This window comes from Oncorhynchus mykiss, chromosome 6, assembly GCF_057628025.1.
Source record: "Oncorhynchus mykiss isolate SJ-2025 chromosome 6, ASM5762802v1, whole genome shotgun sequence".
NCBI classification, from domain to species: domain Eukaryota; kingdom Metazoa; phylum Chordata; class Actinopteri; order Salmoniformes; family Salmonidae; genus Oncorhynchus; species Oncorhynchus mykiss.
In genome coordinates this window covers 29724670-29752230 of record NC_143027.1, presented here as the reverse complement: position 1 = coordinate 29752230, position 27561 = coordinate 29724670, and the positions used below count along the sequence as shown (strand labels likewise).

At 41.1% G+C, this 27561-nt stretch overlaps 1 protein-coding gene across 3 annotated transcripts; it reads left to right on the top strand.

Moving 5' to 3' along the window:
• The first annotated feature begins 7402 nt into the window (after window positions 1-7402).
• On the top strand, window positions 7403-26388 carry LOC110525684 (group 3 secretory phospholipase A2). 3 transcript variants are annotated; one of them, XM_036979799.2, is made up of 8 exons: window positions 7403-7560; window positions 7860-8329; window positions 12771-12903; window positions 17445-17579; window positions 19093-20069; window positions 22073-22202; window positions 25562-25681; window positions 25888-26388. In XM_036979799.2, the coding sequence occupies exons 2-8, from the start codon at window positions 7885-7887 to the stop codon at window positions 26051-26053; spliced, it is 2106 nt and encodes a 701-aa protein (XP_036835694.2). In that variant the 5' UTR covers window positions 7403-7560; window positions 7860-7884; the 3' UTR covers window positions 26054-26388. The 3 variants fall into 3 exon arrangements, with proteins under 3 accessions (XP_036835694.2, XP_036835692.2, XP_036835695.1); XM_036979797.2 differs by lacking the exon at window positions 7403-7560 and having other exon boundaries at window positions 7676-8329; XM_036979800.2 differs by lacking the exon at window positions 7403-7560 and having other exon boundaries at window positions 7685-8329; window positions 19093-19254.
• The last annotated feature ends 1173 nt before the right edge of the window (window positions 26389-27561 follow it).

The following is a 27561-nucleotide window of genomic DNA, read 5'->3' as shown; positions in this document are numbered from 1 at the left end:
TAATGGGGGCCTGTGCAGCCCTCCTTTTCCTATTGTCCATGATCATCTCCTCTGTCTTACTCACATTGATGGAGAGGTTGTTGTCCTGGCACCACACTACCAGGTCTCTGACCTCCTCCCTATAGGCTGTCTCATCGTTGACAGTGATCAGGCCTACCACTGTTGTGTCGTCAGCAAACTTAATTATGGTTTTGGAGTCGTGCCTGGACATGCAGTCATGAGTGAACAGGGAGTACAGGAGGGGACTGAGCACGCACCCCTGAGGGACCCCGTGTTGAGGATCAGCGTGGCGGATGTGTTGTTTCCTATCCTTACCACCGGGGGGCGGCCCATCAGGATGTCCAGAATCCAGATGCAGAGGGAGGTGTTTAGTCCCAGGGTCCTTAGCTTGGTGTTGAGCATTGAGGGCACTATGGTGTTGAACACTGAGCTGTAGTCAATGAATAGCATTCTCACATAGCTGTTCCATTTGTCCAGGTGTGAAAAGCCAGTGTGGAGTGCAATAGAGATTGCATCATCTGTGGATCTGTTGGGGCGGTATGCAAATTGGAGTGGGTCTAGGGTTTCTGGGATAATGGTATTGATGTGAGCCATTCATAGAGTGAATATGAAAAACAAAATAGTGCCTCTGAACGGGGTATAGTAGTAGTAGGTGCCATGCGCACCGGTGTGAGTGTGTCAAGAACTGCAACACAACCATGCAATCTCCATAGACAAACATTGCCAGTAGAATGGCCTTACTGAAGAGCTCAGTGACTTTCAACATGGCACCGTCATAGGATGCCACCTTTTTAACAAGTCAGTTCATCAAATGAATGAGCAGCCCAGACAACTGTAAGTGCTGTTATTGTGAAGTGGAAACGTCTAGGAGCAACAATGAGCCGCAAAGTGTTAGGCCATACAAGCTCACAGAACGGGAGCGCCTCGGTTGCAACACTTACTACCAAGTTCCAAACTGCCTCTGGAAGTAACATCAGCACAATAACGTTTGTCGGGAAATTCATAAAATGGGTTTCCATGGACCAGCAGTCGCACACAAGCCTAAGATCACCATGCGCAACGCCAAGCGTCGGCTGGAGTGGTGTAAAGCTTGCAGGCATTGGACTCTGGAGCAGTGGAAACGCGTTCTCTGGAGTGATGAATCACACTTCACCATCTGGCAGTTCGACGGACGAATCTGGGGTTGGCGGATGCCAGGAGACCGCTACCTGCCCGAAGGCATAGTGCCAATTGTAAAGTTTGGTGAAGGAGGAATAATGGTCTGGGACGATTCTAGACGATTCTGTGCTTCCAACTTTGTGGCAACAGTTTGGTGAAGGCCCTTTCCTGTTTCATCATGACAATGCCCCTGTGCTCAAAGCAAGGTCCATACAGAAATTATTTGTTGAGATTGGCGTGGAAGAACTTGACTGGCCTGCACAGAGCTTAAATTGGAGCGCAGACTGCGAGCCAGGCTTAATTGCCCAACATCAATGCCCAACCTCACTAATGCGCTTGTGGCTGAATGGAAGCAAGTCCCTTACAGCAGCAAAGGGGGGACCAACTACATATTAGTGCCCATAAATTTGGAATGAGATGTTCGACGAGCAGGTGTCCAACAACGTTGAATTGACGTCTGTGCCCAGTCGGCAGGCTTCTCTGATTTCTCCAACCGGCAGCAATTTCTCCCACAAACTGTTGTTAATTGACTTTATTCTAAACTACAGGGTAAAGCAAGTACATGCAACAGGGTTGGTTATGTTTCTACTTGACACTGCATAAATACAGTGCATTCGGAAAGTATTCAGACCTTGTGACTTTCCCAAAATCTTTTAACTAGGCAAGTCAGTTAGGAACAAATTCTTACTTACAATGACGGCCTACCCTGGCCAAACCACGACGATGGCCAATTGTCCTGTCTAGGGTGTTTGTATGTTTATGGGGTTTTTCTAGTCTAGGTGTTTATATGTCTATGGTTGCCTAGATTGGTTCTCAATCAGAGGCAGCTGTTTATCGTTGTCTCTGATTGGGGACCATATTTAGGTAGCCATATTCCTTGGATAGTTTGTGGGTTATTGTCTATGTGTAGTTGCATGTCAGCACTCGTTGTTATATTGCTTCACTTTCGTTTCTTTGTTTAGTGTTTTTTCCCTTCATTAAAAGAAGCATGTATGCTTATCACGCTGCGCCTTGGTCTCATCAATACGATGAACGTGACATCACCGTAGGGATGGTGCCAGGTTTCCTCCAGATGTGACACTTGGCATTCAGGCCAAAGAGTTCAATTTTGGTTTCATCAGACCAGAGAATATTGTTTCTCATGGTCTGAGAGTCTTTAGGTGCATTTTGGAAAACTGCAAGCAGTCTGTCATGTGCCTTTTACTGAGGACTGGGTTCCGTCTGACCACTCCACCATAAAGGCCTGATTGGTGGAGGGCTGCAGAGATGTGTGTCCTTCTGGAATGTTCTCCCATCTCCACAGAGGAACACTGGAGCTCTGTCAGAGTGACCATCACGTTCTTGGTCACCCCCCCGACCAAAGCTCTTCTCCCCCGATTGCGCAATATTTTCTTGGGGACCTTCAATGCTGCAGACATTTTTTGGTACCCTTCCCCAGATCTGTGCCTCGACACAATCACAATTTGAGCTTTTTGGCCATCAAAGAAAATGCTATGTCTGTTGCAAACCCAACACCTCTCATCACCCCGAGAATACCATCCCCACAGTGAAGCATGGTGGTGGCAGCATAATGCTGTTGGGATGTTTTTCCATTGGCAGGGACTGGGAAACTGGTCAGAATTTAAGGAATGATGGATGGCGCTAAATGCAGGGAAATCCTTGAGGAAAACCTGTTTCAGTCTTTCAGAGATTTGAGACTGGGACGGGGGGGGGTGAATAGTTATGCATGCTCAAGTTCTGTTTTTTGTCTTATTTCTTCTTTGTTTCACAATAAAACATATTTTGCATCTTCAAAGTGGTAGGCATGTTGTGGAAATCAAATGATTCAAACTCCCCCAAAATCTATTTTAATTCCAGTTTGTAAGGCAACAAAATTGGAAAAATGCCAATGGGGTGAATACTTTCGCAAGCCACTGTATACAGTACCAGTCAAAAGTTTGGACACACCTACTCATTCAAGGATTTTTAAAACTATTTTCTACATTGTAGAATAATAGTGAAGACATCAAAACTATGAAATAACACACATGGAATCATGTAGTAACCAAAACATTGTTAAACAAATCAAAATATTTAATCTCCTAACTTTATTCCTTTGATATTAGCATTGTTCCTTATTATTTGAGATAAGAGTTCAATTCTTATAGCAAACAGGAGTGGCGAGAGAAGGAAACCTTGCCTACATCCTTGTTCCAGCCGGATAGACTGAGAGAAGCTCGGACTATGCCTTGTGTGGCAGAGTATAATGAGTATAATGACTGAATCCATTGAATTACATTTTTCAAATGTTCGGAAGAGACCGTTTCAGCATCCAGTGCCAATGCCATGCGTGGCACTAGTTGGGGAATTGGGTGGGACATAATGTTAAGCAATCTACGTATGTTGTCAGGTTGGTGACGACCAGGAATGAAAACTATTTGGTCTGGATGTATTATTGTTGTTATCACTGCCTCCAAACGTTTAGCCAATATGGAGGACGAGATTTTACAGAAGTGCAATTGGCCTGTATGTGGAGCATTCTGTGGATCTTTAAGTGCTTTGAAGATCACAGATATAATCACCTTCTTCCAGCATAGCGGGAGCTCCCCCTTCTGGAGAGCATGGGAATAGGCCCTCTCCAACAGTGGGCAAATGAGGTCAATACAATTTTTATAAAACTAATTTGAGTAGCTATCTGATCCAGGACTTTTATTATTATTCAATCTCTTAAGTGTCCTCAATCTCTTCCCTTGTTATGGGAACATCAATGTTTTTTGAGGCAGCTTGATCTATTTTGGGTAAATTAATGGAATCCAAATAGGGATCAATTCTGTTGACATCCCCACATGTCTGTGTTAGAGTACAATATCTTACAGAACTTAGCAAAGGCATCAGATATTTATTTTGGTATGTACAGAAAAGGTTTGTCTTAATTAGTGCTTTTAATTTTCTGTACTATTGTCAACCCAGACTGTTTCCTGAGTTGAAATGTCAAAAGTCAACTGGCTCTACTCCCATGATCATAGTATCTGTGTTAAAAATCATAGGTTTCTTTCTACGTTCTCTCTCAGCAATCCATCTAGTACTCTCTTTGCCTCATTTAGCTGTGTTAGATTTTCAGCTATGGCCATCTGTGATTGTTCTAGACCACATATGTCAGAGTCAAGGCCCGCGGGCCACATCCGGCCCGCAAGAAGGTTTTTTACGGCCCCTGGGATGATCTTGATTTATTATTAGAACCGGCCCGCAGCAAGCCGGCAGCCCGCAGATCTTTTACACGCACCAATACTACATTTCCCACAATGCAAAGGTGACGCACCGAGCAGTAGGCTGCTTCATTTCAATATTTATTGGCACAGCAGTCGTCAGCATCACAGTAAAATTAACTTTCAGATACCCATCAAAAATGGCAAAACGGAAGGTGGATACTGAGAACCGGGGGTTTCAAACAAGGTGGGAGTCGGAGTATATGTTCACGAAGGTAGCTGGAAAACCTGTGTGTCTTCTGTGTGGAGAAAGTGTGGCGGTACTGAAAGAGTATAATCTGAGACGACATTATGAAACGAAACACGCGGACACACACGCGGACGCAACTGTCAAGGCCAGTTTTATTTTGGCAGAAGAGATCGCTAAATCAGCCCGGCCATTTACGGAGGGGGATTTCATCAAAAACTGCATGATTAAAGTTTGTGACGAAGTTTGCCCAGAAAAAAGGCAACTCTTTTTAAATGTGAGTCTGAGCAGAAACACCATTGCCGAGAGAGTAGACCAGTTGTCCATCAATCTAAAAGAGCAGCTTGTGAAAAAGGGAAAAGATTTTATTGCATATTCCTTGGCTGTGGATGAGAGCACCGACATTTCTGACATTGCCCAGTTGTCAATTTTCATCCGCGGAGTGGACTCCAACCTAAGCGTGACAGAGGAGTTTTTGGCTTTACGTCCTATGCATGGCACAACTACGGGGCATGATTTGTATGAAGAGGTGTCAAGATGTGTAAATGAGATGGAGCTGCCTTGGGAAAAACTCGTGGGTTTGACAACCGACGGAGCACCTGCGATGTGTGGACACAGGAGCGGACTGGTGGCGAAGATACGGGAAAAGATGCAAGAGGAAAACGCGACAGGTGAGCTGACAGCTTATCATTGTATCATACACCAGGAAGCGTTGTGCGGTAAAGCCTTGAAAATGGAGCATGTAATGAGCATCATCACGCGCACAGTTAACTTTATCAGAGCCAAAGGTTTGAATCACCGCCAGTTCAAGGCATTTCTGACGGAGTTAGAAACGGAGCATGGTGATTTGCCTTATCACACAGAGGTGCGATGGCTAAGCCAGGGAAAGGTGCTTCAAAGATGTTTCGAGCTTCGTGAGGAGATTTGTCTGTTCTTGGACAGCAAAGGGAAAGACACAACACAACTCCGAGACGAAATGTTTCTGTGTGAAATGGCTTTTCTGTGTGACATTACGAGTCATCTGAATGCAATAAACTTGCAGCTGCAGGGTCGGGATCGTGTCATCTCTGATATGTACAGTACAGTGAAGGCATTTAAAACCAAACTGACTCTGTGGGAGACGCAGATGCGGAAAGAAAATTTGAGCCACTTTCCCAGCTGCCAGACCATGAAAGAGAAGCTCTCTACCAGTGCGTTCCCGAGCACACAGTTGGCTGATAAAATAGGTATGCTTGCCGCTGACTTTCGACGCCGATTTGCTGACTTTGAAGCACAAAAAAGCAGGTTGGAACTGCTCGGTAACCCATTTGCTGTTGACGTGGAAAGCTCACCACCAAACCTCCAAATGGAGTTGATTGACCTCCAATGCAATGATGCACTGAGGGCAAAATATGCGGCAGTGGGTGCTGCGGAGTTCGCCCGTTTCCTCCCCGGCACAATGCCCCAGCTGCGCATCCAGGCTGCTCAAACGTTGTCTATGTTTGGCAGCACATACCTGTGTGAACAACTGTTTTCTTTGATGAACCTGAACAAAACATCACACAGAAGTCGACTTACTGCTGAACACCTCCACTCAATTCTGAGGATTTCTTCAGCTCAGAGCCTTACCCCGAACATTGATGAACTTGTGGAAAAGATGGGACACCACCAAGTATCACCCTCAACCTCAAACAAGTGAACATTACTGTGCAATCACATATTTAGAGTTTTTACTCAGTTCAAGTTTAAAAGTTAAAATTTAATATTTGTTTTCACTGCATGTTACTTCTCCTTAAACAAAGTCTTGTTTTTGATTAATAGATTTTTGCACTTTATTTTTTTGTATTTCAATCCAATTATATTTTAAAAATATTTCAGTTGAGTGGATGATAGAAAATTGCTATTATTGTTTTTTCTTTGAAGTAAATTTAGCCCACTTTTGCTAAAATAGAAAATATAGTCTACTGATGGTGCCTTGAATACCGGTTTCTTTCATTTAATGTTCATGTTATGGGGATATTTATATAAAGGAAATTTGTCTTTTGTGTCTGTTGAAAATTAAAGATTACTGACAGAGCCATAAGAAAATATTGCTTTATTTATCTGATCATATTGTAATATATTTGTTAGGTTTTCAGTAGGTTCAATTAGGTTCACTAGACTATATGCGTCATTTAAAAATTTTTCAATGAACATTCGAACAGTCCGGCCCTCGTCTTGTAGCTGATTTTTTTATTTGGCCCTCCGTCCATTTGACTTTGACACCCCTGTTCTAGACCTTCTATTTTCTTCTCAAGTTCTAAACATTTGGTACTAGCTTTTTCAAGGTTGAAGAAAATACATAATTTTACTCATCAATATCACCTTAGACCCATAGGTTGTAGGATAAATCTCTGCTGTATCATTGAATTCAAGGAATTTCATAAACTCTGTCCTGATGTAGCCTTGGAAGCCAGTGTCCCCTACCAATGAGGTGTTGAGCCTCCAGCGATTTGCTGAGGTATTCCTTTCTATGTCCCACATTATAGATACTGGGGCAGGGTTACTAAGAGTAATACTATGAATCTTACAGTCCAGATCCCTATGTTTTTAGATACCAACATCTTTAGTTTTACTCGAGTATGACAATTGGGTACTTTTTCCACCACTTGTAATACAAAATAATGTTTTGATCTGCTGCTCTGCTAAGTAGCTAGCTAAAGTGTAGTCAGTGGCTAGCTAAGCCATTGAAAGCAGACCTTAGAAGTTCAAAACTTTATTCAATTAATTTCAATACAGTTGATGATTTCATCATGGATTAGGCACAGGTCTCTGATCGCGCTGGTCGGTAGCTGACAGTGTAGGCTAGAGATTGTGTGCAGGAGCTTCTTGCAGGAAGTCTTTGTTGCTAATTAGCGTTTAAATTTTGTTTGAGTAAATTGAGACGAATGTATTCATAAATCTCACCTTGTCTGAGAGAGAATTACACGGTTGACAAAACGTCACGCCAAGGTAAGCCTACACCAAACATACACTTAATTTGAAGTGTTTATACAATTCACGGTGTGAAAAATGAATGTCTGAAAAAACATTGGAACCATGTGGGTGTTTTTATGGGTATTATGACGCGTCCACTGTGGCGGACTGAACGAACTAGAGGCAACTAATTTCCGGTTTTTAGGACTACAAACTGGAGAGCTCTATTGAGACGGCTGTTACTTTTTTAATTTATGTATTAATATCATTTAGTCTATTTTTGATATGATAAACAAACGTTTACTGCAATTTGTTCTGTGCTTGTCATTGCTCAGTTTGCTAAGTGCCCATGATGTGAAGATGTCAGCAGGGACCGACGCGCAAAACGCCAACTTCTGCCACAGGACGAGTTTCACTGGACTAGGACACACGCGCCTAAGCTTCCTCCGAAATATGGTCGGGACTCATACATTGATGTTATATGTGAGCGAATGGTCAGAGAAGCAGCTTGTAAAATGCTCAATTAACAACGACCCTGTAGCCACTGCCAGTTACCTGTTTCGTTGCCACCAAACGCGCCCGGAGAGCCTTGTGGAATTATCCCTCTTCAATATCAGGGCGTTGTTGAGTCCAGACAACCTGTGCCCACTGAGTCCTGTCGATGGATTTATCAAACAGACGAAAAATTACCCATTGGAGCAACAACATATTTCGGGTGCAAAATCCCGTAGGAAACGCGCGTGGGTATTTCCTGGGACACTTTGGTGTGGCACTGGAAGCAAAGCGATTGACTACAAGCAGTTAGGTGAGTAGAATAATATTTACACTTCACACATGCTGATCACCAGAGATGTTTTTCAGATACATGTTTTTTTATTTTTATTTTATTTCACCTTTATTTAACCAGGTAGGCTAGTTGAGAACAAGTTCTCATTTGCAACTGCGACCTGGCCAAGATAAGGCATAGCAGTGTGAACAGACAACACAGAGTTACACATGGAGTAAACAATTAACAAGTCAATAACACAGTAGAAAAAAAGGGGAGTCTATATATACATTGTGTGCAAAAGGCATGAGGTAGGCAAATAATTACAATTATGCAGATTAACACTGGAGTGATAAATGATCAGATGGTTATGTACAGGTAGAGATATTGGTGTGCAAAAGAGCAGAAAAATAAAAATAAATAAATAAAAACAGTATGGGGATGAGGTAGGTGAAAATGGGTGGGCTATTTACCAATAGACTATGTACAGCTGCAGCGATCGGTTAGCTGCTCAGATAGCAATATGTGTCCAATAGACTCAAAATACAGTAGGCTACTTACAGTATAAATGTATCTATACATTTGTAATTCTGTAATTCACACCCTCAACACTTTTTATTAATGAGAAGAGTGAATATTATACTCTGTATGAAATATCACATAATAGTATATACTGTAACGACCCTGTGTTTATAAGCGCGGAAATCGACCCTGCCGCACGAGCATGCTTTTGCGGCACAGTCAACAGCGCGCCGGACCTCGGGCTAGAAGGTCTAGGGTTCGAGACCTGCGCCCTGCTGTTTCATTGCAATACCTTGTCATGTTGTATCAAAGTGGCCTATAACATAGCCTACAGCTAATTTTTTTCAAAGTTGGGAAAGCCTTCTGTTCTTAAAACCATATTTGGGCTGCTTCATAATGTAAAGTATAGTGAAAACAAGAGCCACAAGGATAGCTGTTTCTGGACAACATTTGGGACAGTCACACAGAGGACAGAGTTAATAACAAAAAAAATATTTAGCCTCAAATTGGGCACAGGGCACAACCTTAAAGATTTATGAGTTGAAGTTGCCCAGACTTGAATGAAATTTGAGTGCTTTATTTGTAACTTAATTCTCAATTCCATATCTTTCTTTAACCTTAATCTTTATTTTTCTCTCATTCATTTATAGTTTGCATGTATGCACTCTTCACTTTATCATTCCTTATCCCTATTTGTCTGTAGCCTATTTGATCAGGACAACTCATTGGAGTTGCCATGTGTGTACTGTAGGCCTACTTCTTTTCCAGCAAGTACTATATCACATCTTACTTATTGATCTATAACATTAGTGCTTGGTGCTACTACTGACCACCCACTGTAGCCATTAGAGGTCGACCGATTAATTGACAAGGACGATTCTTTAGGGACGATTTCAAGTTTTCATAACGATCGGTAATTGTCATTTTTGGACGCCAATTACATTGCATTCCACGAGGAATCTGTGTGGCAGGCTGACCAACTGTTACGCGAGTGCAGCAAGGAGCCAAGGTAAGTTGCTAGCTAGCATTAAACTTATCTTATAAAAAATAATCACTAGTTAACTACACATGGTTGATGATATTACTAGGTTAACTAGCTGGTCCTGCGTTGCATATAATCAATGCGGTGACTTTTAATTTATCATCGAATCACAGCCTACTTCGCCAAACGGGGGATGATTTAACAAAAGCGCATTCGTGAAAAAAGCACAATCGTTGCACGAATGTACCTAACCATAAACATCAATGCCTTTCTTAAAATAAATACACAGATGTATATTTTTTTAAACCTGTATATTTAGTTAAAATAAATTAATGTTAGCAGGCAATATTAACAAGGGAAATTGTGTCACTTCTCTTGCGTTCAGTGCAAGCAGAGTCGGGGCATATGCAATATTTTGGGCTGCCTGGCTCGTTGCGAACTAATTTGCCAGAATTTTACATATTTATGACATAACATTGAAGGTTCTGCAATGTAACAGCAATATTTAGACTTAGGGTTGCTGCCCGTTTGATAAAATACTGAACGGTTCCGTATTTCACTGAAAGAATAAACGTTTTGTTTTCGAAATTATAGTTTCCGGATTTGACCATATTAATGACCAACGGCTCATATTTCTGTGTTATTTATATTATAATTAAGTCTATGATTTGATAGACCAGTCTGACTAAGCGGTGGTAGGCGGCAGCAGGCTCTTAAGCATTCATTCAACCTTCACGGCGTTTGCCAGCAGCTCTTCTTAGCAATGCTTGCTTCACAGCACTGTTTATGACTTCAAGCCTATCAACTCCTGAGATTAGGCTGGCAATACTAAGTGCCTATTAGAACGTCCAATAGTCAAAGGTATATGAAATACAAATGGTATAGAGAAAAATAGTCTACGCGTCATAATTCCTTTAACTACAAGCTAAAACTTCTTAACTGGGAATACTGAACCACCAGCTTTCATATGTTCTCATGTTCTGAGCAAAGAACTTAAACGTTAGCTTTTTTTACATGGCACATATTGCGCTTTTACTTCCTTCTCCAACACTGTTTCTTTTGCATTATTTAAACCAGCTTTAACATGTTTCATTATTTATTTGAGACTAAATATATTTGATGTATTATATTAAGTTAAAATAAGTGTTCATTGTTCATTCAGTATTGTTGTAATTGTCATTATTACATATACAAACATATGTACAGTGGGGCAAAAAAGTATTTAGTCAGCCACCAATTGTGCAAGTTCTCCAACTTAAAAAGATGAGAGGCCTGTAATTTATCATAGGTACACTTCAACTATGACAGACAAAATGAGAAAAAAAATCCAGAAAATCACATTGTAGGATTTTTAATTAATTTATTTGCAAATTATGTTGGAGAATAAACTTTTGTTATTGACCAAATACTTATCTCAATACTTTGTTATGTACCCTTTGTTGGCAATGACAGAGGTCAAACGTTTTCTATAAGTCTTCACAAGGTTTTCACACACTGTTGCTGGTATTTTGGCCCATTCCTCCATGCAGATCTCCTCTAGAGCAGTGATGTTTTGGGGCTGTTGCTGGGCAACACGGACTTTCAACTCCCTCCAAAGATTTTCTATGGGGTTGAGATCTGGAGACTGGCTAGGCCATTCCAGGACCTTGAAATGCTTCTTACGAAGCCGCTCCTTCGTTGCCCGGGCGGTGTGTTTGGGATCATTGTCATGCTGAAAGACCCAGCCACGTTTAATCTTCAATGCCCTTGCTGATGGAAGGAGGTTTTCACTCAATCTCACGATACATGGCCCCATTCCTTCTTTCCTTTACACGGATCAGTCGTCCTGGTCCCTTTGCAGAAAAACAGCCCTAAAGCATGATGTTTCCACCCCCATGCTTCACAGTAGGTATGGTGTTCTTTGGATGCAACTCAGCATTCTTTGTCCTCCAAACACGACAAGTTGAGTTTTTACCAAAATGTTCTATTTTGGTTTCATCTGACCATATGACATTCTCCCAATCTTGTTCTGGATCATCCAAATGCTCTCTTGCAAACTTCAGACGGGCCTGGACATGTACTGGTTTAAGCAGGGGGACACGTCTGGCACTGCAGGATTTGAGTCCCTGGCGGCGTAGTGTGTTACTGATGGTAGGCTTTGTTACTTTGGTCCCAGCTCTCTGCAGGTCATTCACTAGGTCCCCCCGTGTGGTTCTGGGATTTTTGCTCACCGTTCTTGTGACAATTTTGACCCCATGGGGTGAGATCTTGCATGGAGCCTCAGATCGAGGGAGATTATCAGTGGTCTTGTATGTCTTCCATTTCCTAATAATTACTCCCACATTTGATTTCTTCAAACCAAGCTGCTTACCTATTGCAGATTCAGTTTTCCCAGCCTGGTGCAGGTCTACAATTTTGTTTCTGGTGTCCTTTGACAGCTCTTTGTTCTTGGCCATAGTGGAGTTTGGAGTGTGACTGTTTGAGGTTGTGGACAGGTGTCTTTTATACTGATAACAAGTTCAAAGAGGTGCCATTAATACAGGTAACGAGTGGAGGACAGAGGAGCCTCTTAAAGAAGAAGTTACAGGTCTGTGAGAGCCAGAAATCTTGCTTGTTTGTAGGTGACCAAATACTTATTTTCCACCATAATTTGCAAATAAATTCATAAAAAAATCCTACAATGTGATTTTCTGGATTTTTTTCTTCTCATTTTGTCTGTCATAGTTGAAGTGTACCTATGATGAAAATTACAGGCCTCACTCTTCTTTTTAAGTGGGAGAACTTGCACAATTGGTGGCTGACTAAATACTTTTTTGCCCCACTGTATATCGGCCGGATAATCATTATCGGCTTTTTTTGGTCCTCCAATAATCGGTATCAGCGTTGAAAAATCATAATCGGTCGACCTCTAGTAGTAATGTGTCATTACACATGAAATGTGTATTTAATGATCAGAGAGACTTATTTAGTCTCTCCACTGTTTGTTTCTTGTTGTAGGAATGTTTGAGCGAGCAGACGGGTGCTGCCGTGAGCATGACCACTGCAGTAACACTATCCCCTCCTTCACAGTGAACTATGGTGTTTTCAATCCCAACTTCTTCACCATCTCACACTGTGACTGTGACAAAAGGTGAGCCTCAATGTGTAGCCCCTGGGCAGCATCCATCACATTCCAGGCATGACACAAACATACATTCCAGTCCCCTGAAGGGGAACACCTTAGAGCTATAACTCAATACTGTTCAATAAAGACAGACTTTTCATTATGCTGACCTTTATTTTTCAGGGGTATGGTGCATGGCTCATCTGCTAACTGATAGGTGTTTTTCTTTTCTGGAATGTCGGGTAGAGTGTGCCATTGTACCAATGATACTATATCAGATCATTTGATTCAGTGCTTTAGAGTACAAATTGTAGTCTATGTTTTTTTCCCCACTCAGTAAAACTGTAAATATGCTATAGGCTTAAAGCTGCAATATGTAACTTTTTGGGCAACCCAATCAAATTCAAATCGAAATGTGAGTTATAGATCTCTCATTCTAATTGAAAGCAAGTCTAAGAAGCTCTATATCTGTTCTATGTGGGCTATTTCTATGCTTCCCGTTCTGAAGTTCTTTTGTATCTATTACTTACGGTTTTGTACACCTGCTTCAAACAGCTGACAATACAATATTTTGGGTTATGGAAAATATATTTCACAGCAGTTTAGATGGAACACAGTTTAGCTGGAACAATGATTCTCTACACTATGCTTGCTTGTTTTGTCACATAAAGCAAGTTGTTTTTTGCAACAAGGAAATGGAGAAATGGAGGTGTGATTTCTGCATAGTGCATTGTTAAATGGCACCCCAATTTGGATTACCACAATGCATGCACCAATAAAATAAGGTGAATGAAAAGAAAGTCGTACTCCCCCATAAAAAAGACGTAGTCCCCACAGTGACTGTACTAACATATCCCAACCAGAAGCCATGGATTACAGGTAACATCCACACTGAGCTAAAAGCTAGAGCTGCTGCTTTCAAGGAGCCAAACACTAATCCAGACGCTTATAAGAAATCCCGCTATGCCCTCAGATGAACCATCAAACAGGCAAAGTGTCAATACAGGACTAAGATTGAATCATACTACGCCGGCTCTGACACTCGTCGGATGTGGCAGGGCTTGCAAACTATTACGGACTACAAAGGGAAACCCAGCTGCAAGCTGCCCAGTGACGCGAGCCAACCAGATGAGCTAAATGCCTTTTTATGGTCGCTTCGAGGCAAGCAACACTGAAGCATGCACGAGAGCACCAGCTGGTCCGGAGGACTGTGTGATCCCGCTTTCTGTAGCCGATGTGAGCAAGACCTTTTAAAACAGGTCAACATTCACAAGGCCGTGGGGCCAGAAGCATTATCAGGGAAAAGGAGAGAGCATGCACGGACCAACTGGCAAGTGTCTTCACTGACATTTTCAACCTCTCCCTGACAGAGTCTGTAATACCTACATGTTTCAAGTAGACCACCATGGTCCCTGTGCCCAAGAATGTCAAGGTAACCTGCCTAAATGACTACCGCCCCGTAGCACTCATGTCGGTAGTCATGAAGTGCTTTGAAAGGTTGGTCATGGCTCACATCAACACCATCATCCCGGAAACTCAAGACCCACTCCAATTCACATACAGCCCCAAAAGATCCACAGATGACGCAATCTCAATCACACTCCACACTGCCCTTTCCCTCTGAGACAAAAGGAACACCTATGTGAGAATGCTGTTCATTGACTACAGCTCAGCGTTCAACACCATAGTGCCCACCAAGTTCATCACTAAGCTAAGGACCATGGGACTAAACACCTTCTTCTGCAACTGGATCCCGGACTTCCTGACGGGCAGCCACCAGGTGGTAAAGGTAGGCAACAACACATCTACTATGCTAAACCTCAACACCGGAGCCCCTCAGGGGTGCATGCTTAGTCCACTCCTGTACTCCCTGTTCAACCACGACTGCGTGGCCAAGCACGACTCCAACACCATCATTATGTTTGCTGACGACACAACAGTGGTAGGCCTGATCACCGACAACGATGAGACAACCTATAGGGAGGAGGTCAGACACCTGTCAGTGTGATGCCAGGATAACAGTCTCTCCCTCAATGCGAGCAAGACAAAGGAGATGATCGTGGACTACAGGAAAAGGAGAGACGAATAGGCCCCCATTAACATCGACGGGCTGTAGTGAAGCGGGTCGAGAGCGTCAAGTTCCTTGGTGTCCACATCACCAACAAACTATCACGGTCCAAACACACCAAGACCCCCTCAGGAGACTGAAAAGATTTGGCATGGGTCCCCAGATCCTCAAAAAGTTATACAGCTGCACCATGGAGAGCATCCTGACCAATTGCATCACCGCCTGGTATGGCAACTGCTTGGCATCCAACTGCAAGGCATTACAGAGAGTAGTGTGTATGGCCCAGTACATCACTGGGGCCAAGCTTCCTGCCATCCAGGACCTATATACTAGGCGGTGTCAAAGACTCCAGTCATCCAAGTCATAGACTGTTCTCTCTGCTTCCGCACAGCAAGCAGTCTCGGCGCGCCAAGTCTAGGTCCAAAAGGCTCCTTAAAGAGCTTTTACCCACAAGTCATAAGACTGCTGAACAATTAATCAAATGCCCCCCCCCCCCCCCCCCCAACTGCTGCTACTCACTGTTTATTATTATCTATGCATAGTCACTTTACCCCTACCATCAAGTACAAATTACCTCCACTAACCTGTACCCCTGCACATTGACTCAGTACCGGTACCCCCTGTATATATGCTCGTTATTGTTATGTAATATTATTGTGATACATTTTATTTGAATTTGTACTTTTATTAAAAAATATATTTTTTAAAATAAATATTCTTAACTCCATTTCTTGAACTGCATTGTTTGTTAAGGGCTTGTAAGTAAGCATTTCACGATAAGGTGAAATACACCTGTTGTATTCGGCACGTGTGACAAATAAAATTTGATTTGGCCTGTAAACCAGGTGTTTCCTGTTAGGGTCTAACTAGGCCCTCAAAGAAAGACCTTATGATTTATGTAATGTATTGTTATAAAAAGTACAATTTTAAAGGCTAATAAAGGTTGGTGGAACCATTCATATAGGATTCTAGGAAAAAACCTTCAAAGATAAAAGCATTCTTTGTTGAACCTGTCTAGGGTTCTAGGTAGGACCATTTACAGGAGGTTCTATGAAGAACCATACATAGAATGTTCTAGGTAACCTTCTGCAAAGGGTTCTACCTAGCACCAAAAAGGGTTCCCCTTAGGTAACAAACCAAAGAACTCTAGAAGGTTCTATTTAGAACCTTTTTTAGGGTGAGCAATAATTGCCCGTCTCTTTCAGGACTCTTAATCAGACACTTTGGAGATCTAAGTGAGGTGTCAACTCCTAGCTCTGAGTTGCCACAGAACACAAGACCGATGTTTGTGTAGTACGCTTATACTTTGATTAATTTCCTTTATGCATGAATGCCAGACAGACGATGCAGTCTCGTTCTCCTCCCAGGTTTAACTGACAAGGTCATACACATGATTCATTCCACAGTAAGCACTAGAGCCCTGCACGGGCATGACTTTTAAGCCATACCCATGCCCGTGACATTCAGGCCCTACCGTACCGTACCCAGGCCCGATTGCTTCTGCCAAATTTAGGGCCCAGCCATGCCCGAAATCAGAAATAACTTATTTTGTTGTTAGTAGAATTTATTAACAGAGGAAGTTATTTCTGATTTCACGCTTCAGGCAGGGCCTTTAATTTTGGCAGAAGTAATCAGGCCTGAACGTCGCAGACATGGGTCGGGCTCAGGCTTAAAATCCATGCCTGTGAAGAGCTCTAAAGCAGAGCACGTCCATGGCTCGGCTTCAAAATGTTAGTGATCAATTGAGTGATACCCGAGCCCTGCCTGTGCCCTAGTTATGAATCAACATTCCCTACCCGGCCCTAAACCGATGTATAGCACGTCACTTCATGTTTCCTCGTAAGCAATTTAAATCTTCCTGTAAAATGTCATGTTTTGACTTGTCACTTCTCCCTGTGAATACCAAGCAACAACGATATGTGGCTCTGTTGGACACATTGGCATTAAAGAAATTATGGGAAACATCAACTATTCAATAATAATAAGTGTTATACAACACAGTGTGATTTTCTCTGGCTGACAACATGCCAAGTTTGCCAACCTATTTGAACTATTTCTTGGGTGAGAGATCCCTGATTTGTTGCTTGAGCTTAAAACAGCAATGGTAAGCTTAGGAAAACTGATGACTTAAAGGGACGTTTCTATCATGTTAAACTTCATTCATTATTTCGAGCAGCACCCCAACGTCAACATATGTTAAAATAGCGCATTTCTATGTTTTGTAGTAAAAGATAGAGGAAGATAAGTGTTTCCAATGACATCATCGGTGTGTATCATGTAATTTTAAGCAATTGTGCGTATGCATTGCCTACTAATTGATTGATTGTCATTGGAAACGCTTATATTCCTCTCTTTTTTTATTACTATAACACAAAGTAACACCATTTTCACATATGTTGGGGTGGGGCTGGATATGATGAATATGAAGTTCAACATTTTAGAAATTTCCCTTTAATGCCACGGTCTTGGCATTACCTACCCTTCTTTCTGTTGTCATCAGGTTTCGCCAGTGCCTCCAGCGTGTAAATGATACCATCTCCAATATGGTGGGCTTCAGCTTCTTCAATCTCCTCAAGATGCCCTGCTTCGAGTTCACTCCCAGGAGTCAATGTACTGAGCTTAACTGGTGGGGAATGTGAGTACTGTCTGTCAGAAATAATGTAGTGTGTGTAAGCGATATTGTCCTGATCAAGTCTTTACAGTACATGGACTTTGTTCTATAATACTGTGATAAGGATAGTAATATGGGACATGCTATTGTTTCATCAAAAAATGGAATAAGGATCATATGATGGGCAATTGAAACTGCAGCAGAAACTCTCCAGTTTTAACTGAGATGCTTGTGATAACTTGCCTGATATCCAGCCCCCTCACTCTCATCCCAGCAAAACATTGAAAATTAAAAGTAATTCCCTGTATTCAAAATACGCAGTGAAACTTTTTAGATTGTATTAGATCATGTAATTACCCCCCCCCCCCCCCCCCCCCCCCCATATGAAATATACAGTGACTCTGAAATTACAAATAATACAACCAGTAAGCTCATGTATACAAAATTAGAAAAATGTTGTGAGTTGTTGGGAAAAATACAGAGAGACCTATGGCCAGCGTTGTGGGTAAAGCGTTACAAAGTAAAGCGTTATAATAATATTATTTTGCGGTAACAAGTAATATAATAAAATACTGTTCCAATTTGAAGTAATAATACTATAGTGACTGATCAAAGATAGGTTGTTGTTACTTTTGTTACCCTTCCCATTACAGTTATGGATCCAAATAAATATTTGTGATTATTATTCCCTCTCTGTTGGCGCCATTTTTAACCCCCCTCCCAGTATTGTTTTCTACCTAAGTCTGACGTCCTCGCACCAAGTTCCTGTTTACGAACGCACTACTACAAACTGCTTTAGTGAGGGCAATGAAAAATGGCAGAAGCATCTAAAACGTTGAGTTTCAGTGGGGAAGTACTCCCATTACTTGTGGCCTTTTTTCCCCCTCCCACACACAGTTTGTAATAGTAAAAAACAAACCGTCTTTCTATTTGTGCAACTAAAGTAAACTTTGATGTGGTGTGAGGACAAAATTACAAGAATATAACCTTAAAACATAAACTGTGCCCAGGCATGAGAAAACACTTCACTGCTAGAAACACAACTTCCAATCTCTTGAAGCACCTGCAAAAGCAACACGCCAAGACAAAACTCATAGCGGAAAACCCCCAAGGCCTGATCACTGCTGCTGAAGATGACTATGTAGGCCTACCCCCTCCAAACAACCCAGGCTTGATTATAATCGTTCAGGATGACAGGCGTTTAGCCCAGGGAGAGGTGAACAAGCTTGTAGCTTGGTATGTTGTAGATTTTGTGTTTGTCATTATTAGGTTACTTGTGTTAGAGTATAGGCCTAAGTTACATAACATTTACATTGAGTGAGGGCACACAATATTTTGGGGTGTAACACAAAAGTAATATAGTAGTGTAAGTGGTTACTTTTCCCAGGGAGTGATAAGTAAAGTAATATGTTACTGTTGATGGACGTAATACGTTACTTATTTTAAGTAACGACCCCAACACTGCCAATGAGTTTATGAAAGGATTCTCTCTTGGCATGTTTGGCCTGTCTAATAAGTCAATTTTTGCTCTGTGCAGGTGCAAGGTGGCCAAGGTGGCCCCATATGCAGTCTTCAAAAATCCCAAAGATTACACCATCAACCGCACGACAAGTAAACATGGTGGCAGCAGTGACCCCCAAACCTCAGCAGGCACCGGGGAAAACCTGGTTACAGTGAGACCCTTGTCTAGCCCAACCAGGTTAGTCCCCAAAGGGAACCGCCCCAAGCTATTTTCCCCTTCACGGGACTGTGTTACAAGAGGTCCTCCCAGAGGAGACACCTTTCAGATCAAGCACAGGAAAGGATGCAGCAGGGGCAAGAAAACATTCACAACTCAAACAACCACAAGTCAAACACAGACCAGCACGACCAGCACGTCAGGGATGCAGACAACTGCATCCCTGATACCGAGGAGTGCATCACAAAAACAGAAAACCACACCCACAACTCAGAGAACTGCTTCGAAAATGATTTCAACCACATCACAGGTAAAAATGAAAACTGCTACACAAAAGACTGGATCAAGAACTGAAAAAACGATCTCACATCAAAATCAAGCTACAACAAAGAAAAAAACACGGTCACGACAGAGGACCACATCAACACCAAAGCCTTCACCCCATCCACAGACAACAACTTTAACAACCACAACTCTTATACCCAAAAGTCCCAAACTCCCAAAGGTCCTTAGGAAACTTCACCATTGTGGCCCTCCAAGAGGAGATACCTTTCAGCCTCGCCGCTGGAGGGGGGAACGAGGCAAAGCCTGTTTGGAACAGATAACTAAAACACCAACGACCATATCCTCAGCTAACAAGACTGCATCACCAACCCAGAGGAGAATATCTCAAACTCAGAGAACAATGCCCTCAAATAAGAGAACAACATCTGCAACTGCGATGACCTCATCTACCCTTTGGAAGAACACAATTACTAAAAGGACCGCCTCCTCAAAGCTAAGGACCACACCTCTAATACAAACCCCTACTGAGAGTGCACCATCTATGACAACAGGTAGTAGTTTTGTGTTTCTCCATGAGCCCACTATCAGTCTGGTAACTGGCCAGCCTGCAACTGCCCCAAGCTTTAATTTTACTTTTTAGGAAAAGCTTGATGATGCCATTCTAGATATACAGTGAGAACCCTCTGTAATTATTGGGACAGTGAAGCATTTATTTGTATAAGAAATTATCCAATGACTGTGAGGTTAACTTCTTATGGGCATGTGGGATGGTTGCGTCCCACCTGGCCAACATTTGGTGAAATTGCAGAGCCCAAAATTCAAACTAATTATAAATATTTAACTTTCATAACATCACAAGTGTAATACATCAAAATAAAGCTTAACTTCTTGTTAATCCATCCGCTGTGTCAGATTTCAAAAAAGCTTTACGGCGAAAGCACACCATGCGATTATCTGAGGACAGCGCCCCGCATACAAAAGCATGAAAAACATATTTCAACCAGGCAGGAATAGCGATATAAAAAATGCCTTACCTTTTGATGATCTTATTCTGTTGGCACTCCAAAATGTCCCAGTTACATCAGAAATTGTCCTTTTGTTCGATAATGTCCTTCTTTATATCCATAAAAACTCAGTTTAGCTGGCACACTTCAGTCAATAATCCACCCAGCTTCCCTCCATCAAAATGCATCCCAAACGTTACTAATGAACTTTTCCAAACAAGTCAAACAACGTTTATAATCAAACCTTAGGTACCCTAATACGTAAATAAACAATAAAATTTAAGACGGAGAATCGTTATTATCTCTCATTCACACGCTTGGAACCACTACAGCCAAAATGAGAGCAACCTAGAAAAACTACAATTTCTGGCTAATTTCGCCAAAAACCAGGCTGAAACTCTTTCTAAAGACTGTTGACATCTAGTGGAAGCCCTAGGAACTGCAATCTGGGAGGACTTCAACTTATAATAAAAGTGACAGCCATTGAAAATAGTGGTAGGCTGAATTGTTTTTTTGGGGGGATGGTTTGTCCTCTGGGTTTCGCCTGCCATATCAGTTCTGTTATAATCACAGACATTATTTTACCTATTTTAGAAACCTTAGTGTTTTCTATCCAAATCTACCAATTAAATGCATATCCTAGCTTCTGGGCCTGAGTAACAGGCAGTTTACTTTGAGCATGCTTTACATCCGGACGTGAAAATATTGCCCCCTACCCAAGAGCGGTTAAAGTGTAGACTGTCAGCTTTAATTCGAAATTACAGCACTTTTATACATAGTTACCCCATTTTAGGGGACCAAAAGTATTGGGACAAATTCACTTGTGTATTAAAGTAGTCAAAAGTTAAGAATTTGGTTCCATATTCATAGTGCGCAATGACTACATCATGTTTGTGACTATAAATGTGTTAGCTGCATTTTCTGTTTGTTTTGGTTGTTTCAGATTGTTTTGTGCCCAATAGAAATTAATGGAAAAATGTAATGTCATTTTCGGGTCACTTATTGTAAATAAGAATAGTATATGTTTCTAAACACTTCAACAGTAATTAGGATGCTACCGTGATTAAAGATAATCCTGAATGAATCATGGATAATGTTGAGTGAGTTACGGACGCACAAATATCATACCCCCTAGACATTCCAACCTCTCATCATTACAATAACGGGGGAGGGTAGCATTTTTTTAAAGGGGGGTGGGTATGATATTTGTGGGTCTAACTTTCTCACTCATTGTTCACGATTTCATTTAGAATGATCTGTAATCATGGTAACACCCACATTAATGTAGAAGTGTTGGAAAACATATTCTATTCTTACTTACAATAAAAGTGACTCCAGAATGACACAGTGCATTATTTACCATTCATTTATCTTGGGCAAAATCTTATCTGAAACATAACAGAAAATGCATCCAACACATTTGTAGAGTCACAAGCTTGATGTAGTCAAAAGAAGAAAAATGCCTCACTGTCCCAATAATTACAAAGGACACTAACTTACTCATGACTCAGCTAGCTTCATTATGTTCTGTTTTGTTCTCTGTGTTACAGATAATATGCTTCTTTGTGGCACTCTCAAGCATTTGGATGAATGTAAATACAAAATACCCCCTTTAGAGAAGAGATATGATCTCCACAACATGGGATCAAAGACTGTGTACCATTGTGATTGCACCCACAGGTGAGAAAGTATCCATACAGTACAATGCAGTGATGTTTATTTTTATGAGCATGGCCTTATTTCTATTACAGCATATTGGATGACTGTCATTCATATCCCATTCACCCAGCTCAATGTAACATTGATAGGTTTAGGCTACTACATGATACAATTTTTTAAAACTATACCTATCATGAAGTTGCTACAACCTAGCCTATGAATGAACGTTTTCAACGTAGGTGCACAGGGCGAGAGAAACATTTGTCATCAAGGTGACAGACAGTGACACATTAAATACTGCCTGGCGCACTCTTACCTGCATCTAGCTGATCTAGGGTGTAATCATTAGTCCAACAGTTGCAAACTAAAGTTTCTATTGGACAAATTCAGGTATGTTTATCCCCATTCCGTTTGCTTCCGTTTTAAGAAAAAAAAATTCAACCGAATGGGCGGAATAAATACACACCTGATCACACGCTAACCGTTCACTTTCATTGCAGCCACATACAAACAGATTGATAATTTTGCTCATTGTATAATTCCTTCTTGAATCTACGCGCTCTCCTCCTCTCACCTTTTCCCTTCGCTTGTGGACTTCACTGCACAACACATCAGCTGTCTGTGACCAGGCGAAAAAACCTTTCCAACCCAAACCTTCATATCATAACCGCTAACCGCTACACACAGCCTACATCATTGTCACCATATTAGCTAACGTCATACCTAGTCAACATAGCTACAATAACTAACGTGTTAGTAAAGCCGCTACATTCATGCAGAACAGTACAGTCAGCAAGCAGTTTAGCAGCTACACCGGTGGGCCACGGTGACAATAAATTAATAAAACCGAAAATGTACCTTGACTTGGAAGAGTTCCAGTGTTGCATAGACATACCCAGCTAGCTAACATTGCATCCCTCTCTATTTGAGTCAGGTGTTTGAATAGGCTAAACTAGCAAGTTGTATTCACTACTTAAGTGAAGGTGAATAAAAATACAATGAAATAAAGCTAGCTCTCTCTTGCTTCTCCTTCAAAACTTTTCAACTATTGTCTTTCTCTCCTTCAGTCAACTACTACTCACGACTTTGTATGTACTGCAGCGCTATCTATCTGTAGGTTATGCTTTCAGTACTATATTCATTCTCTGATCCTTTGATGGGGTGGACATGTCAGTTCATGCTGCAAGAGCTCTGATTGGTTGGAGAACGTTGTCATAATTACTGTGTAAGTCTATGGAATTGTGGTGAGAACCATGAGCCTCCTAGGTTTTGTATTGAAGTCAATGTGCTAGTCAATGTAGTGGACTGGTCGATTGTTTAGTAGGCTGTTGGTCGACCAATATTATAATATTTTGAGCAGTAGCAAATATGTATTTATTTTTTTATGGCACACGAGTCTGATTCAGTGAACTAATCCATTGCAGAGACCGCGGGGGGATGGCACAGTTTTAGAAGAAGTGGCTAAAATGCACAATGTTCTTTGCTCTCCAGAATGCGCAAAATCATTGTTTCATAACTTCATTGCGTGAATTGTTTGGCTTGATTTTTGTTGTCTATCAATTCCTACATTTACTGTTAGTTCCTATAATTTCTAATCTGCAATGTTTGTTTGGTTATGTTCATTTCTGTTAATGCATTCAATATATTATTATTCCAGTCTTTTACCGTTCTCATTGTCAGAGTGGACAAGTTGTTTGCAGAGCGCACAACCTATGCTACACTTGTGAGAAACAAGTTTCATTCCATTTACAAGTTTTGTCAATTTAGTCATTGTCTTTTGTTTGGAGCGCTACTGTCAATGTTGACTAAGGACGCGCACTGATTACGCATAGAAGTAGGCCTATAGGCATATAAATGTACCGATTTGGGGATCAAATAGTATTTCTGATTGGCTTAACGCACCACCTCTAATGAGCTGTGGAGCTTCTCAAAGTAGTGTTTTCTTCACCTCAAACAGCAAGCAAACAAAGTCGGGTTTTTACATACACATTGAAAATGACAATAGTTCCTCAAAGTATTTGAAAAATATCCCTTTCGATAACCAGTCTGCGTGAAAGGGGAAAATGTTATGCTCGGATCCAGTGGAAACAGTCATAAAATAGGTCGACCTGATGAGTCTGTCCCGAGCTTACTGGTGTGGGAAACTGGGTGCCCAGAATATTTTATGTTACAAGTCTGCTAGTGTGAGCTTCGGGTTGGACCCAAGTTGATAGTTGATACAATGTTTAAAGTTCGTTGCAGATGTGATTTATAGGAGATCTATTTTTATTAGGATATTTTCTACCTACAGCCTGCAATGTTTTTATTTGATGGCTTTATGTAGGTTTGTATCATTTTCATTTAGAGTTGGATAGAATTTTGATTAACCACATCCCAATGAATTTGAGATACAAAGACGTTATTCATCAATTAAATGAAACTATAACACGAAAATGTTCATATGAAAACCATAACTGACACGCTGATCGGTAGAAATTGTAAGACAAATTTGCATTCCACATGAAAATAGTTGCAGACTCCTAGTGTAGCCTATTACCGGCAACTTCAGGAGAGTAATGGCAGAACCTGCGAAAGCCAGTAGGAGCGGGAGGAGGTTGATCTGGTCAGCTTTTTCTTTTCTGATGATCTTGATCTCTGCTCCCTCTTGAGTCATTTGTGTCTTATTTCATCAAACGGCATCAGACAAGCATATAGTTGATTTGATTAAAACACAGGGTGGGTCTATATATGGAAAAATACACGTAAAAAAAAAAATGTCAACCAATCGAGTGGTCGAAAGAACAGACGACTTTTGGTCACCAAGATTTTTGTTGTTGTAGGGGACAGCCCTACAATGTACCTAGAGGAGGACGGAAGCTAGCTGTCCTCCGGCTACACCATGGTGCTACCCTACAGAGTGCTGTTAAGGCTACTGTAGACCTTCATTGCAAAACAGTGTGTTTTAATCAATTATTTGGTGACATGAATATATTTAGTATAGTTTTATCTAAAAAGCATAACTTTTTTCATATGTTTCACTATTTCTATTTTTATGGAATTCACTGAGGAGGATGGTCCTCCCCTTCCTCCTCTGAGGGGCCTCCACTGGTACAATGTATCCTGAGCACTTTGTAACTAAAATGGACTGTTAAAGTATTTTTGCAGCTGCCTTAAATAACTAAGGGTTAGAGGGTTAGGGCCTGCTGGGTTAGATAACTACGCAATATGGACGCACATGTTACATGCGCGCGCGCGCACAAACACACACACACACACACTGTCTCACATATTTCCTTTCTGATAGTGTTTGTCTTTCTCTTAACCTTTTCTCCTCATCCACTGGCTCTCTCCCTGGAGCGCTGGTCTCTTCTGTCCCTCTATCTTTTTCCATCACATTTCAGGCTGGCTGATCAGATCAGACACTTGGAGAAGACCACAATTCTCCAATCCCTCCTGCAGGACTTTGTATCTCTATCCTGCTTCAATGTGCCGAGTATGCAAGACTGTCATGGAGGGAAAAGGTTGGTGGCTCAAATTCAAAGGATGATAGATTTGCAATGAGCCACAATGGATCTCTTCACAAGGCTAATTGTTCATTGTAACATTACATGCAATGTGTCCGTGTCTTACCTACTGTCAATCTAATAACAATAATCCATATGCACAATAACTGCATTTGTCTGTCGGTTCAAGTATTTATATATTTTTCTTTGCTCTCTTGCTGTAGCTGTACTGCTGGATTTTCCCAAGCCACTGACCTAATTCAAGTCCTTAAAAGCATGGAGGAAAGAGGAAGACTTAATGCTCAGAGCACAAGTGAAGACTCAAAAAGAGGGACTCCTATTCGCCTCTACAAGCGATGTCTGAGGATCATTGAGTCCAAGAAGCCTTGACTGATTATTCCCAAACATCAGCACCCTTAAGTACCAGTTACTAGAATGGGAATGCAATGCATCTGTCCAACATCACCCTCTGTTGTGTTTTTTAAAGATTTTTAAGCCTTAAGATGATAAATGTGGCAGAAGGACTTGATTTGCTGCTGTTCGGTATAGGAGGGAGTTCCTTATACCTTCCAACTTTTCCCCAAATCTTTGACCTCAACTGTAAATAGTGATCCACAACTAGAGTTGTACAGAATTCTCCTGCTGAGGGTACTATGATCTCTGACAACAATTTAATATATTTATATTGAGTCTTTTTACTTCTAGATTAAAACCCTTGAATATTACCAGTCTCTGTTACTTCATTGTCTCACATTACAAGATTCCCTTAAGGTGCAGTATTTTTTAGCCAATAGCATTTCTAAAATTGCTCAAGAGGTGGCACCCTTCTACCTCTAACAGTAAGGTAATTGACGTTCACACACTCATTTGTTATTTTTCTTAGTTTAGTATGTCATGAATTGATCATGTTGAAGGTAACAGTGTGGGATTTTCACTTCTTACCCAAAGGCTTGAAATTGTAATATTGTGTCATGATGATCATCATTTACCTACCTTGTCACTACAATCAGAAAAAGTACAGTAATACTTAAGAAAACAAATTAAACCATGAGTATTAAATACATTTTAAAGAATGATAATATAAAAAATAAAATAAATGTTTAGGTGGTTTGACACTTTATTTAGACAAAAATTAAATGTGGGGAGACAGGCAAATGCTAGAAACAGTGGGAAGGTTGAAAGCAGGGATTGTTCCCTGTTCTCAGGTGGGAAGTTGCATGCGACATGTTACCACTACGCCAAGTCTCTGCACAGGAGATAATAATAATGGTTATTGGCATTGGGTAACCAAATAATAGATAGTAATATAAATAGATAGATAGATAAATAGATAGTCTACTTGTCTATAGACTGCTTTCAATTTAAGGACACAAAGTGGAATAACCGTAGTGTTCTTGCTGACAAGAACAGTAATTACCCTATATTTTAGCCCATTGTTAAGAATGATAATTGTTCCACTGATCAGAATAAATAAAGTAAATAGTTAATGAAATTGAAGAATTAATTATATAAATCTGCCCCTACACACTAACCAAATCATTGTTATATTAATTGTCCTTTTAGAATCAAACGTACACTTTTCGGTTCACTATCTGTTTGACAAATTGATTTCATAGTTACAAATCAGGCCACTGTACCAAACTTCCCTGCTAAAACGTAGGTCTATCTGCTGCCTTGTTGTCACAGCCTAAATGCCAATCACCAAACGAAGGGACTAATGCAAGTGGATTAAATTGGTTTTAGTACATGCTGTCAAAAGGCTGCATTCAGCAATATGGACTGAAGTAACAGCAACCTACTTTTGTTGACAACATTGTACATGAAACAGCGCTACCATGCTAATCTTTTTAGTTTTCTAAACTCCGCAGAGAACGTTCTCGCTCCATTCAACTCCACTA